The 21,448-nt window shown below is 37.5% G+C and overlaps 2 protein-coding genes across 2 annotated transcripts in view; both read left to right on the top strand.

The window, feature by feature from the left end:
* megf10 (multiple EGF-like-domains 10) overlaps positions 1-3,605 on the top strand; it is a 46,991-nt gene extending 43,386 nt beyond the window's left edge. Inside the window, exons 21-25 of the mRNA XM_046861922.1 lie at positions 539-657; positions 755-875; positions 1,257-1,301; positions 1,925-2,116; positions 2,913-3,605. Coding sequence (XP_046717878.1) covers positions 539-657; positions 755-875; positions 1,257-1,301; positions 1,925-2,116; positions 2,913-3,079 — 644 coding nt within the window. The 3' untranslated portion in view covers positions 3,080-3,605. The remainder of the gene's footprint in view (positions 1-538; positions 658-754; positions 876-1,256; positions 1,302-1,924; positions 2,117-2,912) is intronic.
* Positions 3,606-9,316: 5,711 nt separating this feature from the next.
* Positions 9,317-20,863, top strand: prrc1 (proline-rich coiled-coil 1). Its single transcript, XM_046862046.1, has 9 exons — positions 9,317-9,439; positions 13,096-13,208; positions 15,057-15,452; positions 15,717-15,862; positions 16,270-16,372; positions 16,828-16,991; positions 17,210-17,313; positions 18,099-18,201; positions 18,782-20,863. The coding sequence occupies exons 2-9, from the start codon at positions 13,112-13,114 to the stop codon at positions 18,989-18,991; spliced, it is 1,323 nt and encodes a 440-aa protein (XP_046718002.1). The 5' UTR covers positions 9,317-9,439; positions 13,096-13,111; the 3' UTR covers positions 18,992-20,863.
* The last annotated feature ends 585 nt before the right edge of the window (positions 20,864-21,448 follow it).

Below are 21,448 nucleotides of genomic sequence, written 5' to 3'. Positions count from 1 at the left end.
GATTATGGGAAATAAACAATTATATATTATACAAGTCATTTTTAAGCTTCTAACGTAGCACATCATGCCTACAAAAAGTCAGCAAAGCATGATATGTCCTCATTATTATTCGAATCTATCCAGCTTGTGCCTCGGTGTGTGATGTATGCAGTAGCCACAACTTCAAGCAGTAATTACACAGCAGCTAAGTGCACTTAGGCACTTTGTATGTGTATGAACATATACAATGACAAGGTCACAATTTTTTCTTTTTGCTAATTGATCTTACTTATTCAGTGGTAACCTAATAACTAGTGAATTATTGATCACAGGAAAGAAATCAACCTGGGATTTAGCCTGCTATCATTGTTTCTTTGCATAGATAGGAATAATAAATAATCTAATTAGCTTTTCTGGTAACACATCAGGTTTCTTTTGGTTTGAGGGTTTCGTAAAATAACACCTTCTGAAACAGCACATTTTTTTTTTGCATTGATTATCTTCGGATTTTTCCATGTGATAGCGTAGGCATAATGAATTTTCAAAATCTTTTTTTTAGATTCAGTACCGCAGACAAATGAGGTTCCTCCCAACAGTAATTATTTCTCCAACCCCAGCTATCACACCCTGGCCCAGTGCACGAGCCCACCTCATTTCAACAACCTGCCTTATGGAAAAGTAAGTGCTTCAGCTCTGAGAAAGAAATAGAACATTCTGCTCAGCCACAATGTCACAAATAGAGTGATTCACATTTAAACTCTATTTTATTTCACAGGCAAAGAACAACCAATTGTTTGAGAATCTGAAGAATGTGGAGCAGAGAAAGAGACCTCTGATGGAGCACACTGGAACATTGCCCGCTGACTGGAAACAGGGTAGCTGCTTCAATGAGCTCGGTGAGCCAGGAGATTTTCAAAGGGAATGCTTTCCTGAATACTTTTCTGATTCGTTCCCTCGGAAAATGACCGTGACTGCAATACTCGGAAGCTGCTGTATGAGTTACTTTTTTTAAGGATTTACCACAAGTCACAGCCAGAACAGAATGTCTTGCAGACAGGCAGACAGGACCCAGGATAACTGTGTTTTTATCTGCAGAAACAAGCACTGTAAAATAAATTGGTCACTATGATGAATATTCCATCACGTTTTTTAAATATATTTCAATATTATACTCCCTGCATTATGTTCCTGTAAGCTGTAAGCAGGAGTTGTTTGTGTTTTCATTTTTCACTCTCTTAAATTTTCTGTCTTTCTGTTTGTCTCTCATCTTTGTTTAGGAGCGTACGGAGCTGACAGGCGTTACCTAGGAAAATCTCTTCGAGGTAAGATTTGTTTTTTCACATTGTTGAGTGAAGCAAGCATGCCAATATGAATCAGTGTTTGGATGATTAATAAAAATGCAAGTGCCAGAAGAGACATTAAAAGAAACTCTCTTTATTTTATACACATTTTTTTGGTGCAAGAAATTTTGGATCTAGAAGTTGGCGACCCTGGGGCATCAGCAATTGTTTGGGACCAAAGCGACCTCATTTAGAACTCCTTGCCATTGGTTATAATGGAGCAGTGGAGTGGTGTTACCTGTTATAAGACTGTTGATAGTGTGAGTGCTGCACAAAGGGAATTTTGGCATGATTACCTTTAACGATGTTAATGTAACTGCAATGAATGGACGTTTGGTGCCATCCAGATGAGGATGGGTTCTCTTTTGAGTCTGGTTCCTCTCAAGGTTTCTTCCTCATAACATCTCAGGGAGTTTTTCTTTACCGAGGTTGCACTGATTCCAAACAATTGCTGACCTCCCAGGGTCTTTAACTCCTAGTTCCCAAATTTCTGTTTCCCTGCACCACCCTGTATATACAAATGTGGCAAATTTTTAACAACATACTAATGTGAAATGTTCTAATTCCTGGTTGTTCTATTTTGACTTGTTTAAATCTGGTAAAAGGTGTTCCATACCACACCAGCTCCTGTTCTCTAAACTCAGAGAACCCCTATGCCACGATTAAAGACCCTCCGCTCCTGGTGCCCAAGAACACTGAGTGCGGCTACGTGGAGATGAAGTCACCCACGCAGAGAGACGCTCCGTATGCAGAGATACACAACTCCAGTCCTACAAACAAAAACGTATATGAAGTTGGTAAGTGGCCAGATATCAGATTTATCACATTCAAAAAAAGTTTTAAAAGTGGCTGCTGTTTTTGATTTGTCCTACTGAATAAAAGTCTTTATTCTTTAAAGAATGTGAAATATATTTTGCACTTTGTAAGCTTAATACTACCATAGTAAACCTCTAATGTTTTACATTTTTTTATTAAATATAATTAAATATTGTTAGATAAGCATTTTGCTGGTTTAAACCTAAAACCTTGTTTGTCTTATTGTCATTCACAGTGACTTTATGGGAGATATGCCATAATAAATAATAAAACCTAGATTTGTTTTTATTTAACAAGAGCATCAAACCGGTGATGTAATGATGGTCTGTAAAAGGACGTATTTTTATATATAGTGTCAGTGTCAGTGCTTTTACAGTCATGTGCTCCACCATGGGTCTACCAACCATGAGTACCAGAGGACATTTTTACAGAGATGATGAAAATTGAACATTAAAAAGATGATAATCTTAAAATGGTGGATAAAAAGGATATGGGAATGTCTTTTAATATAGTAGCTGCTATAGTGTAAGTAATAACAGGAGCAAAAGTTGAAATAATGATTGTTTTTTCATAAATGATATTAACTTTGAAATTGTCTATAAATTGGTGTAATAAGAGAAGAATTAACACTTGTTGGTATCATCACACCAGCTAAGAGCACGGCCCAGTTTGGACGCTTGTTTAGTAAAGGCTTGTCCTGGGCACAGAAAGAACATTATTCTGCTTGTTCATCACTAATTCTAGCATGTGTGTGAATCTTCTTCTGTGTCCTTTCAGAGCCAACAGTTAGTTCGGTCTATACATCTACCAACAGCAACTGCAACGGACCATTTGGTCAGGACCCATACGACCTACCAAAGAACAGCCACATCCCCTGTCATTACGACCTGCTGCCCACGCGAGACAGCACGCCCTCCCCCAACAAAGAGCTGGAAAATGAATGAGCTCTAAGAGACCTGACCAAAATATACCATTCCCACTCCCTGTAACACACACACACCTTCTGTGGTTCCTTCAGCCTTACTGGTGGTTTATATACACTTTCTGCATATCTCCACATTCGTATACTACTTTACTTTTTATTGTCTTTTTTGTACAGCCCTTTATTTCTTTTTTTGTTTTGTTACTTTTGGGATTCATAATCTTGTCCTTTTCTTTCAGTAGGGAGGGACATTTTTATTCCCTGAACACTTCTTTCATTTAAATGCCATATTGGAAATAAAATGAAGGGGGATTTGCATGAAGGCGGTGATGTTATATAGCAAGTTTACGCAATAACTTTTTGCAAATGAATCATTCCACTAATGAACACATATCACTTAGAAATAGAGAGTGAACCTTGGAATTTATTTTTGTAAAATGAATATAACTGCCGTGAGACTTATTCAGTATTTGGTGTTTAAAAGGAGACTGGATTGTTTTTTCCTTTTGCCCTTTTTTGTGTTTAGAAGAGTAAATAGTACCACCATCTGTGTCGAGAAGTTGTGTTGTTTGTGCAACATGGCGCTATCATTGCTGTTTTAGGAGCTAGGGATGCACTGAGTATATTGTAATTGCTGACTTTGGTATGGGATTTAACAGCCAATCATGTTGCAGCACTGCAATGTGTAGAATCCTGCAGGTCATTTAATGTTCACATCAGAAAAAGGTTCTTGTTAATTTAGACTGTGGGTTGGTTGTTGCTAACCTACAATTTTCACACAATCTTAAAAATGATGTTTTTGGAGATGTTTTGCTAATTTTCAGCCTATCAGTACTGGAGAACCTGTGGAATCTCTCCGTCTCATGGCTACATTGTACACAGGCTGTACATTGTAGCCTTATTGGTTTACAACCTGATTGAACCTGACACTTTATTTAGATTTTTTTCTCACCACAGTTCCTGTCAGCTCAAACCACTCTGGCCTGTGGTTTCCTCTGAAATAACCAACAAGGTGCAACATGGTCATTTCCTGATTGGTTTTGTTTATTTGTTGCACCAGTTCTGAAATACTTAAATGAGCCGATCTTTCAACCAACAACCAGGTCTAAGTTTCTTAGATTTTATCAAAATTCTGAAGCTAAAGCTCTTGGATTGTATCTTCATGCATCTGTATCTGGCAACATAATATGTTATCATTAGATCACTGCATGAATGGTAAATCCTAGGTGTCCCTTAGACAGTCAGGGTATTTTCTGATCCACTGACATTTTATGCCATGAACGTGTAGATATATAGATGCTGACGCACAGATCATGGCTTGGATCGGCATCATTATCAGATCAGTATCTGGTATCAGTATATTTTCACACTCTGATATTGGCATCATATTGAAAAAACACAATGTGGGGTTCAGTGCATCCACATGAGCAGGTATAAGCAGGATTTTATTTTATTTTTTTAATCTTTTACTGTTTTATCCATACTAATTTTAACCAAAGGTCAAAGTGGCATAATTAACACTGTTTCTTCATCTGTATTGACTCTTTTGTATTTATTAGACAACCATCTTTCAGTTCTGTTCCGGTAGCCCTGCATGTGCACAAATCACTAATACTCTGATTACAGTTACATATATAGGTTTTGATCCAAACTGATTTCAAACAATTATGATTTTACATCACATGAAAATTATAAAATTTTTGATTTACATTTATATGTAGAAAATTGACAATGCTTAATACAACCTTAATACAAGATATAAAATGGAGTAAAAATGCTTAAGCTGGACTTTGGCAGTGAAGCTGACGTGTGTCGTTGAAATCAATTCGGGATCAATCTTTTTTTTTTTTTTTTCAATTGTGACATATAACCTTATTATTGGTATTTATAAGTTACGTCAAAATTTGCATTGAACAAATCACAACCAGTCGATAGTCTTAATCTCAACTGAGCCAGACGTTACATTTGTATTATAATAATAATATGCATTTGTATAAATTGTATATAGCTGTTACTTGTAGAAAAAAAGCCATAGGATATAGGACAGATTGGGAAGTGTGTGAAATATACACTCCATACCATGTCTCCATGTTGATTGATTTTTCATGTAAAACTCTGTTAAGTTCAGTCACAATATAAAACGTCTCCCTTTTAAGAATTTAATACAGACATGTGCAAATTTCAATTTCATTATATACAATCCCTGTTAGTGACTAGTACAGGTGTATTTGGCACCTTTTTGTCCTCCATCTCTCTTATGTTATTATAACTCATCTTTTTGGAACGTAAATATTGTTTTGAGGAATATTACAGTTCAATTAAAGTCAGAAGAGCATTTCTAGTCACCCTTTTCTTCACAGTGTTTAGAAAACGATATGTTACGGTTTATTCATAGGGCCGGTGCAGACTTGTGTTAACAGGACAGGACGGTTATATAAGTGTTATGTAAATATATTTTTTATTTTCCTTCATATTGTGTGTTTTTATTAGAAAGAAATGAAATTGCACAGCTGTCAACCTCTTCCCCAAAGAACACCCACGACAATGGTATTTGCCTCCATAGTCCCACTTTTCTTACATGCTTTGTTTTGTATTTTATTTTTTTGTAGTTTGTACGTATTGTACATGCAATTTGGCTTTACAATAAAATGACAGAATGTGTCGCATCATTTACACGTGGTGAATGAGTGATATGCGTTTGGATCAGCGTATTTAAATGATGGATAGAATTTCCACTTAGAAAAAGTTAATGGGTATTTAATAAGAGGTTAATTTTTTACATAGCATTTAACATTACATAGAAAATAGATTTACAAACTTACTTTTTTTTAGAAACAGACATTATATGAAATTGTTAATTGCTATTTATTTTACTTGTGTGAAAATTGCCTTTCATTAAAATACAGTAGATGGACAAAAGTATTGGGACACCCCCAAAGTGTTACCACCAACAACAGGAAGTCTATGGAAAGCATATAGGAAGTAGAATCGAATTTCACTGCAATGAAGATATAGTTTACATGGATTGAAGTTGGAAGATCTTGAGTGGCCTGCTATGGAGCTACGAACTCATCCCTATTGAACACCTTTGGGATGAATGTGAATGCACCCCAGGCCTCCTCACCTCACCTACATCAGTACCTGAGTTTATTAACACTCTTGTAGCTGAATGAACACAAATCTCCATAAGCACAGATTTCGGCGTGTTAGTCCAGATTTGTGCTTATTGGAAACATCTTCCCAAGAGAGATGAGAAAATTATGTGATGTCCACAGACTTCATGAATTATGCATTTCAGTGTATCAAGGATAAATAGGATTCAGCTCAGTTAAGTGATCATACTCTTGTATGTTTCTATTGTCTTGCACTGTTTTGTCCAGCAGGCTGGACAGTGCTAAACTGCTGATTCGTTCAGCAGACCTTAACATCGTCTACAGTCCCGAGCAAGACATTACACGTACTGGGGGCATTGCTAGGACTAATCACTTGAGCCCTGAATATTTTTGAACTGGAACTGAGGAGTTTAGTTCAATTTGAAGTTCAAGTTTTCACAATTAACAATGTCTCAAAACAGCTTTACAGAACCCAAGAATTGAAGTGAATGATATTTATTTATATATCCCTGATGAGCAGCCTGGGACCACTGTGGCAAGGAAATACTACCTTCATGTTATAAGTAAGAAACCATAAGATCAAAGAGACTCAGTAAATGAATACCTGGAAAAATCTTATACTAAATAAACTTTATACACTACATGGTAATGAATATGTTTTTTACAAACTGCTTGATCTGGACATGTTTCCCCACCCTGAGATGGGTCATTTAAGCAGCACTTATGATACCTGTCTGGTATTGTAAGCAGTCCAGAAAATGCTAAATCATTAGACTGTAAACATTAGCATGTTAATTGACTGTTTTGCTCAAGTCAAGATATCCTCTCTAAAGATTTCACCTTCGGAGATATAGAGAAAACAATAAGATGGCTATAAGAATCATATCAGACAAGTAGAAATGTCATCCAGATCAGGAAGTAGAAAAGATACAAGCATTTAAGACAGACAGAAATGACAGAAGAGAAAGAAAGAATGAGGCATACAATAATACTAACATTACGAGAGGAATAAAGAGGAATAACTGTATATACATATGAGAGAGTGAATATAATGATAATAAATTTAACCTCTTTTTTTAACTGTCTAAAACTAAATGAGTTAATAAGAATTGAGAGATGACTATTAATGTACATAAGATTTTTCTGTGCTGCCTTGTGTTTATATATTGCATGGAAATGGTTTCCTGCTGATCATATTCTCCTTGAAAATATCTCCACCAAAATAAATAAATAAATAAAAAACACCAGAACGCCCCTGACCTGAACCAGACATGATGTTCAAACTAAGGATGTTCTGTATAGTGCCAGGTTTGTTTAGGAGATACAGATCTTATTCAGGATATGAAAGAAGGATATGGATCTTCCCTTTCCTGAGGATGCTAAAAATGCTTTGTCAGTTTTTGTTATTAAAAAGTAAAAGCCACTAACACTGTGTTTATTACAGTAAATCCATCATGTCATTGTATGTAATGGTTATAGTTTTAATGTACTAGTTACAGCATTTGTATATCATATTGTTGCATCATAAACTGTAACATATGTCACTTAATCCACACTAGTCCACTAATTGGGCACAAAACTCTGCTTTTTTGTGTCTCTTGCCCTTTACAGCAAGTATTATACTGTATCTTGTCCACGTGTGCACATTATGTTAGACATGTGTAGCTCTGTGTAGTCTCCTGTAGATTTGTGTCGTTTTATGGAGCACCCTGGTACTGAAGAAATGCTGTTCTATTTCTTATGTTTATTTTTTATAGTGCTTTTAACAATGGATATTGTCCCAAAGCAGCTGATTATCCCTAATTAGTAAGACAGTAGCAACAGTGGCACGGAAAAACTCCCTGAGAAGGTATAAGAAAGTAACCTTGAGAAGGTCTAGACACAGAAGGGAAAACATACTCATCTGGGTGGCACCGAATGTCCATTCATTATGATGATGTGAACTCCTACACTGATATGTACAAGGCATACGAAGCTACTCACTTCGGCCAGTGAGGTCCTAATGATCCTTAGAGCTGTGTATGCCCTCCACTGTTCCCTCTGCAAGTCCACAAGCAGTTCTTTTGTCTTGCTGACCTTTAGGAACTGGTTGCTGGCCTGCCACTACTGGAACAGCCTTTCAGATAGTAAACCACAAAGCAGTGCTGTTATTTAAGCAAAAAGTGCAGTAGTAGTGTGTTGCTATTATACTTTCTTTCTTTCTTTCTTTCTTTCTTTCTTTCTTTCTTTCTTTCTTTCTTTCTTTCTTTCTTTCTTTCTTTCTTTCTTTCTTTCTTTCTTTCTTTCTTTCTCTTATTCTTTTCTTACTTTTTTTCTTTCTGTCTTTTGATGATCTTTTCTGTAAATGGATTGTATTTGTTCTCTGTGTGTATATCTCTGTGTGCAACAAGTTTATTACTGTTAATAGATGATAGTTATAGCGATAAAAAGTTCATAATTAAGCAAAGGCAAGTGGGAAATAACAATGTCTGTGTTGCCATTTTTTGCAAAAGTCTGTTCAGGCTGTGATTTATTTATTTGTATTTATTATCAGTTGATTGATTTATTAATTGATTAACACAATTACACCCTGATGCATGTCCTGCTCCTGAACTGTACATCACGCACAACAACAGGAACAATTTTCGGACTAGGAGCTCTTTGTATGTTTTTTTTTTTTTTTTCTTTTGGGCCCTTTTTTAAAAATGTTTTAACCTGGTTATTTTTGCCTGCTCAAATTATTTTTGTTTGTTTGAGGTTTTTGGCTCTTCACATATGTTTTTTTGTTTGTGTTGTTTGGGGATTAATTTTTTTTTTTTTTTTTGGCTCATCATATGATTTACTTCTAGGCTCTTCAAATTTAGCAAATTTTGTTGCTTTTTCCCACTTCATTTGATTTTTTTTGTTGGCTCTTTTTATGACATTTTTGTTTGTTTGTTTGTTTGTTTTTTGCTTTCGTTTGATTTCTATTTGGCTTTCATATGATTTTTGTCTCTTTACTTGATTTTCTGACACTTTATACGTTTTTTGTCTCTTTATTTGATTTCTGAATGACCTGAAGGAGTCAATGATTGCTTTTAATTTTCCCTAGAAAGCAACACGGACACATCCAATCAGATCGCGCGGCTGTCCTGGAAGCCCCGCCTACTCCAACTACAGACGTGGCAATTCCTGACGTCAGAGTAACGCGGCCATTTTGGACGTCGTTTAATCGAGTTTGTCTCTGGAGTTGATTGGATGCAATTTCGCCTTTCCTTGGACATATTGCCTGAAGAAGACTAAAGTGTCGGGTAAGAGCATGGCGTGTTTTAGAAAGTGAGATCATCTACTCTTTCGTTTGAATTGAAGGAAATGTAATCTTGTTAGCTTGCTAGCTTTTTTGAGTAACTCAGCTAACAGGCTAAGCAGTGCCTCTGGTCATGCCTTTGGTTTAAACAGCTAGCTTTCTAAACAAATTAACATCACGCATAACAAAAAAACAAATTTAAATTGTCTAAACAAATGCTATTCTACACACATGCATAAGAGCCTGGCATGGCTGTGTTCCAATCGGCTCTCTGGTTAGACCCGTAGTTCACTATGTAGGCTGTATTAAAAGCGTTATCTCAGGCTGCACGTGACCCCTCTGTATAGTGATCATAGAGGTATTTGAGACTCAGCCTGTGAGAATGAGGAGAAACCCTCAGCAGAATGGGAATGCCTTTATTTTAGCTGCATTACTATCCCCTGAGAGTTACTGAATACGTGGCAGCACGACCATAATTACATCATAAACAAACAGTAGCCAGTGACTGACTCACTGATGTGTAGGGGAAAGTGAACTCATGAAAAAAAACAGTGTCAAAGCAGGTGCTCCTTCACTTGAAAGATCTATTGCTTGGCTACAGAAATGCATCTGCCCTGACTATTCCTGACTATTAGCATTGGAATAAAACACTTTGAGTGTGTAGGTGATTTTCCAGGGTATGTGCATGTGATTGCTTAATTGGTTGAGACGATAACACAATGAAGGAGCATCTTCCAAACTTGGAGCGTATGTCAGGTCCATAGCAGGGCAACACCAAGGCATCTGCCCAATCCAACATGTTTGAGTATGTAGGTTATATTTCAGGGTTTGTGCATGTCATACTCCTGAATTGTACCTCACTAAAACTAACTAAAAGTCTCTACAGCAATAACAGTTTCCCAACTACAAGCTTATGCAGATTGACAACGTTCCTCCAGAACCCTGGTGCTACACTAAACAACAACAGAGCTACAACACAACACAAAGTGCAAACAGTGCAGACGAAAAACAGTGCAGACAGACAACACAAGTCAAAACACATAACCCAAGATAGCGCCGATTGATTGATTGATTGTGACAATCACACAATAAAGCATGTCGTGCTCATCAATTGCACTTCACCCACTAAGAAATCTCTACAACAGCTTATAGATCTGATGGTGTACAATTCACATCCACGTACAATTCATAATTAAAATTTTCGGAGATCTCGGATGTGTATCGTCTGCCTGCCGCAACTCGAACTCAAAATCAAGTCACTTAGAAGTCAAGTCGGCTTTTAGCGCCTTTCCAACCATATAGATTACTGTATAGAGTGGAACGAAACGACGTTCCTCTAGGACCAAAATGCAACACAAAACAACATAAATGAACAAAAAGTAACACAAAACTAACTGGGGCATGACAAAGTGCACAATAACAACAAGAACAGCATGAGACAGTGAGACATTAAACACAGTGACACTGCAGCATCGTCCATAGTATTGTGCAGATTTGTGTTTTTGCAGATGGATTTGTCCATATAATAATAAATACTCTATATGTAAACACTGATTTTATGGCTTCTGCCATTTCAGTGTCACACAAAGATACCTAGTAAATGAATAACTAGAGAAATCTTGTCTAATATATTGTATCTGATTGAAATGACGACAAAAAAAACCATTTTTATTTATTTACTGTCATTCTCCATGTGCTTATCGGCTACATTGGCTTAGTTTAGGGTCTGTTACCCTTTTCTTCATCTCTCACGAATTTAGCAAAACTAGTACAGACCCAAGCGTAAAAGATATAACACACGACTTTTGGATTTTTCACACTTGGGTCTGTACTAGTTTTGCTAAATTCGTATGCTCACCAAAGCAAGAATATCTACCGCATCTTTCGAAGCATATTCATTATAATGTCTTTAAGAAATTATAATTCTTTATTAGATGAGTTAAAATCCTATGTGACCTCTTTTCTTAATTTTTTAACTGTGGATTTTACCTGAGCGGCGTTAAATTCTCTTAAACAAGCATAAGTCATACAGTATATTCCCCAAATATATATTTGAAAAGTGGCAGGCAGAATGTCACCACACTGGCAGCAAGTAATTGATATTGGACTGCAATATGTTTATCACTTGATGCATTGCATAATAATTCAACTGACTTTTCAAGTGGTTGACTGGAGGTCAGAAAACATTGTGCTTAATAAATGCACACTATCGAGGAAAAACGGTCAGCAGCTATTATTTAACACATCAGTTCAGGAGAGAAGTCCACATTAGCGTATTTAGGCAGCAGTACTGTATTCCGGCCGGCTGCCTTTTTCAGTGGATATGTACTAGGGGGTGTAACGGTACACAAAATTCATGGTTCATATGTACATCGTTTTTTAAGTCATGGTTCAGTTCCATTTCATTACAGTTAAAGTGCAAACCATAAAAATTGCTTGTCTTTTTTTTGTATTTTTATTAAGGCATTATATTATTATTAAAATTTGATTTTTGATTTGAATTTAATCATCAATAGTACATTTTTACAACAATTTTAAATAAAATGCCCGCTTGGTTAAAAAATGTATAACAGTATTATAATATATTTATTATATTGACTAAATTGACACATTTAAATGTATTAAATAAAATGTAATAAATTGAAAAATCTAATTCAGTATTTACTTTTTAGACCCTATTTGAAAGTGGCAGCGAAACAAAATTTGAGTTTTACGATGCGCTACAAATCAAAACATTTATACATTTTTAATTTTTTTTAAATTCTATTTTAATATATAGATTTTTTTAATTAAAGCCCTAGCATTGTGTTTTGAAGTTTAATAATATTTTTTAACAAACTTGCGGTCCACCACTTAATACGTGCCTGAGGGATTTTGAACATTTTCCAGCTCGTCAAAAGGATTTACATTTATGGCATTTGGCAGACGTCCTTATCTAGAGCGACTTACAACTGAGCAGGGGGAGTCTTAGGGGCCTTGCTCAAGGGCCCACCAGTGGCAGCTTGGTGGTGGTGGGATTTGAACTTGTGAACTTCCGATCCAAAGTGACCGAACTGAAAGCCCTGTTCCTAAACTGTTTGGTACGAATACGTGTACCATCCTGATATGTACCATAACTGATCATTTCCAAGAATTATTATAGACTAAAGAAATATTGCAGACGTACACTGGTGAGGAAGCGCAGTCGATCAGATCCTTTACGTTTCATGTTACTGCCTTGGAATTAATCAGGTAATTAACACCCAAGATAACCTATCAGTGTTCACTAGCTAAAGTATTTAATACGTGCTGTTAGGTAATATGTGCTGTATTAAGTAGCTGTGCCCTTTTTCACGAAGCATGCAAGAGTTGCAAAATGAATATCCACTCAGTCTGAATTCACATCACCTTTCTACTTTCTGTGGAAAAATACCCTGCACAAGCAGAATCTGGCACATGTTCAGAAAAAGCTTGTATGTAAAAATCTATAATGATTGCCAAGTAATGGTAGCACTCGGTACTCAAATGCCTCACTGTTATAAAAACATAGACTTCAATTATATTCACTAGATGAACTGATCCTGTGGAGCAAAAACCTGGATCTCCTGTCTGCTCGTACGATCCATAGTGACGGTGTAGGTGTGCAAATTTGTAATTGAAACCTGCTTTTTTTTCCCTCAGGCAAGATTAAAAGAAGATGATGGAAGAGAGTGGAATAGAAACCACGCCACCCAGCACTCCTCCACCACCCCTTACTGCTGCTGTCGCCATCAGTCCGCCTCCTCTGACAATAGGTATGACAACAGCCTTTATCACATGAAGTAAAATGAGACATGATTTTATAACTATATTAAGTTTAATATTAAGATTGTGCATACATCTATGATGTATGCTCATTTTGTCCACCCAGGAATAATTGGGCATCTTGAGTGTTGCTTAAAGCTGTTTGTGGGCAACGTTGAAGGCTACATTGATTTCCAAAATAACGGCTATTTTTATACTTCCTAGCATTTATTTTTTTCATTATCATAGGGACGTTATTAAATGTGGGGACATTATCAAATGTGTAATAACACAATCAGGAGGATTCGGGGTGGGAAACCACTTGTTTCAAATTCGCTTGTCGTTTAGTCTGCTTTGATCTGGCAACCCTGGCCATAGCGTAATTTTCACCTACATGCTATTATATATGGTGCAGTCATAATATTAGGGTGTAATGATGTGGAAATTGGCGCTCCATGCATTATACATCTAATGCAGTTGCACAGATTAAACACCTGAGGTCCCGAACTGAACAGCCCATAGGGTGGAAATAGACCATGAGCATTATGGTCAGGTGAAGACGTTCACTCAAGGTAAACTAGCATCTGCACTGTGTCCACAAACTTTTGGCGAAAAGTGTATGAGCAAGTTAATGCTGGGTATTTATATATCCTCACTGTCCTTTTAAAAACCCTGTAAAAATATACCATAACAGTAGCTCGCCAGCATGGCGGTCTGTGATTAAAAGGTTTTTGAGTTACTTATTAGATGGCAGGCCTAAATTCTGTCCCGCTTTGCTTTAGATAGACTCATTAGCTGCTATAAACGTTAACGCTGATGTATTCCTGAGGAACGCTGTTATCTGAGAGTGATTAATGGATGTCCAGCCCTGCAGGAGTCCTGGAGAGCAGCAGATCACACTAATGGATGCTTGTCTGCAGGCTCCTACAGAAAATTAATTAGTTAACTAACTTTGAGGAGACCTTTATAGCTGCACGACTTCTCCAGAGTAGTTCCGACACTGGGCAAAAATATTATCAGCTGGTGTCAGTCACCGCTTTGAGATTCACTTTCACTGTGATTCAAACCCATGTGTAAAAAATTAGGGTCTTCACAAATGTGAGTTCTGATTGTTAGGTCGTGAATTTAAATCGCAACAATACCAGGCTGCCAGTGTTGGGCCTTTGAGCAGAGCCCTTTAACCATCAACTGATCAGCTTTATAAATGTATAAGGCCATCTGGCAAATTCTGTAAATACTCTGTTAAATGCCAGAGGAAGAGGTGCAGAGACCCAGAAATTAAATAAATGAGTCTACAGAAAGTTCAAGTTCGGTCTAATATCACTACCAATAGTAGGGATGAAAAGTACATCCTGATAACCGATTAATCACCCGATAGTTTTAAAAATGGATACTGGAGGAAAAAAAAACCCCCACTCCATATATGATAATACTGAACTGAATTGTACTGAAACAAAATGTAACAGTCCAAATAAATCAAAATAGTTACAAAATAAATAAAAAAAGAAACAATTCAAATATACGCCATGGTTCATTATTTCTAGATAGAGATACTGTACAACGCAACCCGGAAAAATTATCAGTGCGTGTTTTTGTCGAAAGTTCTATTTCATACAAAATTACTTCTGGAATGTACATGTGGGCAGAAGCACTAAGCTGAACGAACCAGGATCTTTTTTTTTCCATATTCAATTTGTCTATGTTTTCTTACCAAACATAGGTCGCAACTTTGGCAAATATTTTTGTAGTGGTCTTAGGCCCTACCCACTCCTAGGCTTAGACATATATATGATGTGAACATCCACTGAAATCAGATTTCTATATTCTGTATTACTTAAAATGTTTTGTACTCTTTTCAGGTCTTTCGGGCCCACTGACCCTTCCCAGCACCATAGGCATCTCCAGCTTTGCCCCAGGAGGCTTCTCCACACCAGCACCCCCAACTGCAGTGACCTCCACCCTACCACCCATTCAGTCCACCCCTCCTCCTCCATTCTCTCTTAACCCCATGAAGCCACTTTCCACAGCATCTCCAGTCCCCGCACCTTCTCTGGGTGTGGGTATGACCTTCAGCAGTCCATATACCTCCCCTACAGCTCCGCCTCCTCCAGGCCCGGTGCTGTCTGCTCCACCAATGGGGCCACCCACCACCGGTTTCACTGCTCATGCAGGATACGATATCACGCGCGGACATGCCGGCCGTGCTCCACAGACTCCACTGATGCCCAGCTTCTCCAGTGCGCCACCCATGCCAGGTAGGGGCGTTGCATTAGTGTATTACAGAGTGCAGAAGTGATTGTCACGCAATCAGACTGCTATAATAAGAGTCTGGTATGAAAAAAGTCACACTATATGCACACACAGGAAACTGAAACCCCTCACAGAGATTTGATTTTAGTAAACAAGTACTAAGAGGTTGAATTATATTTAGTGATCTAAGTTAGTGGGATATAAGGGTCTCTATGAAGGGGCTTTGTATTAAAGTAATGTTTCTCTTTCTGTTGTTGACCTGTCTTTAGGTGTGGTTACAAACCCAATGATGCAACAGCCAGTGATGTCCGGTGGTTTAGACGTTGTGTCTCCGATTACTTTCCCAGAAGATCATGACGATCCCAGAGTTACACAAGAGAACATGTCCGGAGGTGGAATTTGGGGCTTTATCAAGGTAAACAAACAAAACCTGCTTTAAAACATACATTAAAAAAACTTCTTTCCGTGGATGTTCACGTGATCTTTGTTTTAGAGTTGTTAAGCCTATGAAGGGCTTTGACACTGGACTCCTGCTATTCTATGGCTATATATTAGTATACATTGATTGTAGTATGTACAAAAAGAAGTGTTACTGTGGAAAAATTGTGAATTCTTTTTTTTTTTTTATCGTTTCAACACTCCTTTATTTTCCAGTGTGCGCTTAACCATTTTCTGGTTGAATGGATTTGAGACAGTAACACCATCAATGCCTTAGGCAGACTCATTTTCATAGGCTTAATCAGTTTGCATATTGCTGTATGATGCTGTTTACAGCTACTAGGTTAGAAATATCTCCATCTCATCTGTATCTCTCTGTTTTAGGGTGTAGCTGGTAACCCTATGGTGAAGACGGTCCTGGACAAAACTAAGCACTCTGTCGAGTCTATGATCACCACATTAGACCCAGGGATGGCTCCATACATTAGTACGTACAGCTCAGTTATAGAGGTCGACTGATAATGGATTTTACCGATAGCTAGGTTGGACTGTACTTGCCGATAACCCGATTAATCTAGCTTTCAAATAGATACTGGGGGAAAAAAAAGCTCCATGTAAAATAGCACTAAAATTAAAAAAAAAAAAAAAAAACAGTACTGAATTATGAAAATGCAAAATGAAATGAATATATTAATTATATTAATACAAATTGAGAAAAATAAGACATGCATTCAAACTGTTAACAAAAATTATTACTCCAAACAAATAAAAACAGCTGCATCCAAATTCGCCTCTAGAGGCCGCTCTCATACTGTACAACGCAACCCAGAAAACCTATCGGTATGGACTTTTGCAGATAGTTCAATCAATTATTGGTACAGATAAAATTGTTCGACCCCTATTAAGTAATGCAACATTTATTGGATGTGATTCATGTTACAGAATCAGGAGGTGATGTGGACATTGTGGTGACCTCTGATAAGGAAGTGAAGGTAGGAGCAGTGCGGGATGCCTTCCAGGAGGTGTTTGGCATGGCTATGGTGACTGGGGAGGCATGCCAATCTAACATTGCTCCTCAGCCAGTGGGCTACGCAGCAGGAGTCAAGGTGAGATGCGTCCATATTTGAAGTTTATTTGGTATCATCTCAGAATTTTAGCATTTTCTTAGCAGGACAATCGAAATGGAACACAATCTAGCAAAAAACGGTCTTAATTAAATATCTAGATCAATGTTTATTGTATTATTATTTTAGCCATCACTTTTTAAAGCTGTTCACATTTATTTATTTTTGTCTCATAAATGTGTTTTTCTTCATCTCTGCAGGGGGCTCAGGAGCGCATCAACAGTCTTCGGCGTACCGCCGTAATCCACGAGAAACAGCCTGTGGTCTCAGTGGAGAACTTTATAGCAGAGCTCTTTCCAGACAAGTGAGCAGAACGCACCCATCCTTTTCACACAGTCGACTTCTTTGTCTTTGTTCTCTACATCTGTCCTTTAGAGTGACTTTGGACCTCCCAGTGACATTGCAGCATACATTGTAATTTTTGTCCGGCCGTCCTGCGTGAAACAGTCTCTCAAGGTGACAATTTATAAGCCAAATTAGCTGTCAACCTTGCCGAAATTGTATTTATCACTGACGCTGGTTACGAAGACGTTTATAAATTCAAAGGTGTCAAGTCTGCAATTATTTAAAAAAATAGCCTGTCTCAAAGCTTTGGTTAAAATGATGCCTCTTTGAATCAGGTCCAAGAATGTGGGGAGAGCAGTAGGAAGTTGTATTGAGAGTGCCTGCTGTCGTTCTGATGTGTATGGAGAATACTAACGTGCAGAACAAGTCTGTGGGTGGCATTTATAAATAAAAATAAATAAATAAAATAATAGAGAGAGATGCAGTAAGCAAGGCCAAGATGCACTGCTCTGATCTGGCCTCTCTCTATCATCATACTTCAGATGCTGGCCACACCAATTTGGCAAGGTTGACTTGCTTAAATCAGAGAACTCCTGGGACACTTACCGGTTCTCAAAGCCCAGGTATTGCTGCTGTGTAATGGTGTAATGGTGAATCCCACATTTTCTGAGGGGCTAATATTTAATTAAAGTTAGTCAACAAACCCATTATCTTTATCTACAAAGTTCTGATACTGGTTTCTGTTTTATATGCCTTATTTACTTAGTCCTTTAAATGTTATATAACCGTCCTTCTCTTCTCTAGGTGGTTCGACATTGGCTGTCTAATTCTGGACGACCCTGGCAATGGCATCCACATCGAAACTTTCACACAGACCACTCCTGTATCTCTGGAACATGTACAGCAGGTACACAGCATTACTTATGCAGCCTGCGTCCTTTGTCTGCAACACACGCGGTCTCGAAACTCTCTGATGCACTATAAACATGTAGATGTAAATATGGAGGGTTAGTGATGTTGCCCTCCAGCTGTGTTCCTGACAGCCTTAGCCGAGCCTTAGTAATTGGAATTGTATCGTTCATTTGATGTGCCGTGTAACTTTGTGTCACGCATCCTGATTGTAAATCCACCTGTCATTCTGTCCACTGATGCAGCAATTAAAACAACTCTCAATCACGGCAAGCCCCAAATCCCTCCAGGGGAGCGTTGGTGAATGTTAATAGACTAAACAGAATCTTATTATTCCTATTTCGGCTGCTCCCGTTAGGTGTCACCATAGCGGCTCATCCGTCTCCATACTACTCTGTCCTCTACATCTGGCTCTTTCCAAACCAATTACCTGCATGTCTTCTCTCACCACATCCATAAACCTCCTTTTTTGGTCTTCCTCTTTTTCTCCTCCGTGGCAGCTCCGTTGCTCCATTTTATTGTGAGTATCTCTGTAGTGTTAATGTGCTCTTCTCACATTGTGTACTGCTCTTCTACAGGCTCAGTCTCTCACTCCTCCTGATTACAGTCTCCGCTGGTCTGGCCTGCTCGTGACCGTAGGCGAGGTGCTAGAGAGGAACATGCCCAATATTAGCCGCACGGACTGGCACCAGGCCTTCACAGGCATGTCCAGGAGGCAGATGATCTACAGCGCTGCGAAAGCTTTGGCTGGCACATACAAACTGCAGCTGGGCCCCAGGATGGCATAAGAGCATCTAAACAGCCACTTTGCTCTCAGAACACAGCCATTGGCTTTCAGAAAAACATGGCACTCTTCTGAGAGTCTCAGTTAAAAAATGAGTCATTGCATTCAATAAGCTTGCATGGGAATTCTGAAAAGGGCCCCTGTTTTTTTTTTTTTGTTTGTTTTTTTTTTTTTGTTTGTTTTTTTTTTATAAATAATAATGCACATGTATAAAAACAAGGTTATCAATGTTACAATAGCGGATTAAGAATTCTCTACATGCTACATTTTATTAGACCCTGGCCTGCGTCGTATGCAGTTCTCTCTGAGCTTCTATATAATTATAGATAGGAACAAAGGAACTTAGTGAGACCAATACTGAGGCATTAAGCTCTAAAGAAAATAGTTTTAAATCAGGAGGTCAAATACCAGATACTGGTACCAGTTTCTTAATACCTGAGAAAGTATTCAATTTGGGATTACAGCAGTTTTGCTGATTCTTTCTTTGAAATTTTCGTGAACTACTAATCGAACAAGGACTGGGGGGGAAGTGATTCTGGGGTTTACAGTAGACTGTAGATTGTGTTAGTGCAGGCTATCCAACATTGTTAATAGATTATTCTGTCATTTATCATTTATTTTATACAATTATTATTAATTATTATTGGCTTTAATTATCATCTGTCTGATTAATTTCTGTAAGCCGATGCCAGTAAAGGCATAAAAATTTTATTTCCCAGCAAGAAAAACAAGGGCTTGGACTATATCAAGCCTTGGATCTGTTTTCTAAGAGTTGTTTCCAGTCGATATTTTTCATACTTTGCTTTAATTCAGGAGCCAATCCACTGCTATATACATGCATTGATTTGCATTTTGCTAAAAGTTGTATTTATTTAAATACGAGTACTGGCTACTGTTACGAAACATCGATTATCTTTACATTTTGTAGAAGTTTGTACCGTATCATCACCATACAGTCCGTCCATTTTTTTTTTTTTAAATTAATCGATTGAACTCAGGATTGTATTTAGCCCATTTTAATGCACAAAACTGTGCAATGTATATAGAGTACATATTGATTTTTATTTTTATTTTTTAACCAAAGGACATAAAAACCGCTTCAGCACAAGTGCTTTTAATGAAAAATACATTTCACTTTTCCAAAAAATGTTGACTCTTTTCTGCTTCTGGTTCAGATTTGTTCATTACGTTTTTGGAAATGCCTAAATCATTTTGGGATATTCTTTTATAGAATAAAATTGATTCTAACCTGAAGGGAGGATATTGTAACATTTGTGCAAACTGTGTGCTTGGAAATGCGTTTTAAAGTCTGTCTTTTAAAAAAAAAAAGATTAATTACACTTTTCTTGAAATGCATGATCTCATTGTTTAATGTTTTGGCATCATTAACATTGATATTCATGTTTTATAGAAAAAAAAGCCTGTGGTTTCAAATTTCAAACAGAACCAAATTTAAAGATCTTTGATTTTTTTATTTTATTTTTTGTTGTATTATTTGAAGGGTCATTTTATTATTCAAATTTCAGATTCCAGTGAAAATATGAAAAAAGCATTAAGAGTGATACAGAAGCCTGTGGGGAAAACAAACTCTGTGTATGACCTCTGAAAAGTTTTTTAAAAGGTGTTTGTTTTGGGGGGGGTTTTAATGTGTAGTTGTGTACTGCTCTTTATCAAGGCCAAAATCACTGTAAGTGTGTGATGAGATCATTAGAGCTGAGCATGGAATGAATTGGAAGAACAGATACTGCCTTTACCATAATGCCATGTCTTTTCTTTTTCCTAAAACACCTTTGGATACTTGTCTTTTTGACTTCCATTAATTGTACTTTCTAACAATGCCTTCTGTCTGCAAAACAGTAAAGGTGTTTTCAGTAAACGTGTCTTATGTGGTTACTTTATTGGATTTTCTTTTAGCAATGAAGCAAAGACATGCATCAGGTCAGCATCATCTATGAATTATATTTACTTTGCAATGTGTTTCTGCACCAATGTCACCATCCATATATATATATATATATATATATATATATATATATATATAATATACAGTACAGACCAAAAGTTTGGACACACCTTCTCATTCAAAGAGTTTTCTTTATTTTCATGACTATGAAAATTGTAGAGTCACACTGAAGGCATCAAGGGCTATTTGACCAAGAAGGAGAGTGATGGGGTGCTGCGCCAGATGACCTGGCCTCCACAGTCACCGGACCTGAACCCAATCGAGATGGTTTAGGGGTGAGCTGGACCGCAGAGTGAAGGCAAAGGGCCATCAAGTGCCAAGCATCTCTCGGGAACTCCTTCAAGACTGTTGGAAGACCATTTCAGGTGACTACCTCTTGAAGCTCATCAAGAGAATGCCAAGAGTGTGCAAAGCAGTAATCAAAGCAAAAGGTGGCTACTTTGAAGAACCTAGAATATGACATTTTGACAAGTTGTTTCACACTTTTTTGTTATGTAT

The sequence above is a fragment of the Silurus meridionalis genome, chromosome 11 (genome assembly GCF_014805685.1).
Source record: "Silurus meridionalis isolate SWU-2019-XX chromosome 11, ASM1480568v1, whole genome shotgun sequence".
NCBI lineage: Eukaryota > Metazoa > Chordata > Actinopteri > Siluriformes > Siluridae > Silurus > Silurus meridionalis.
Note: the sequence above shows the minus strand (reverse complement) of the source record. Positions and strands in the feature narration are given on the sequence as shown.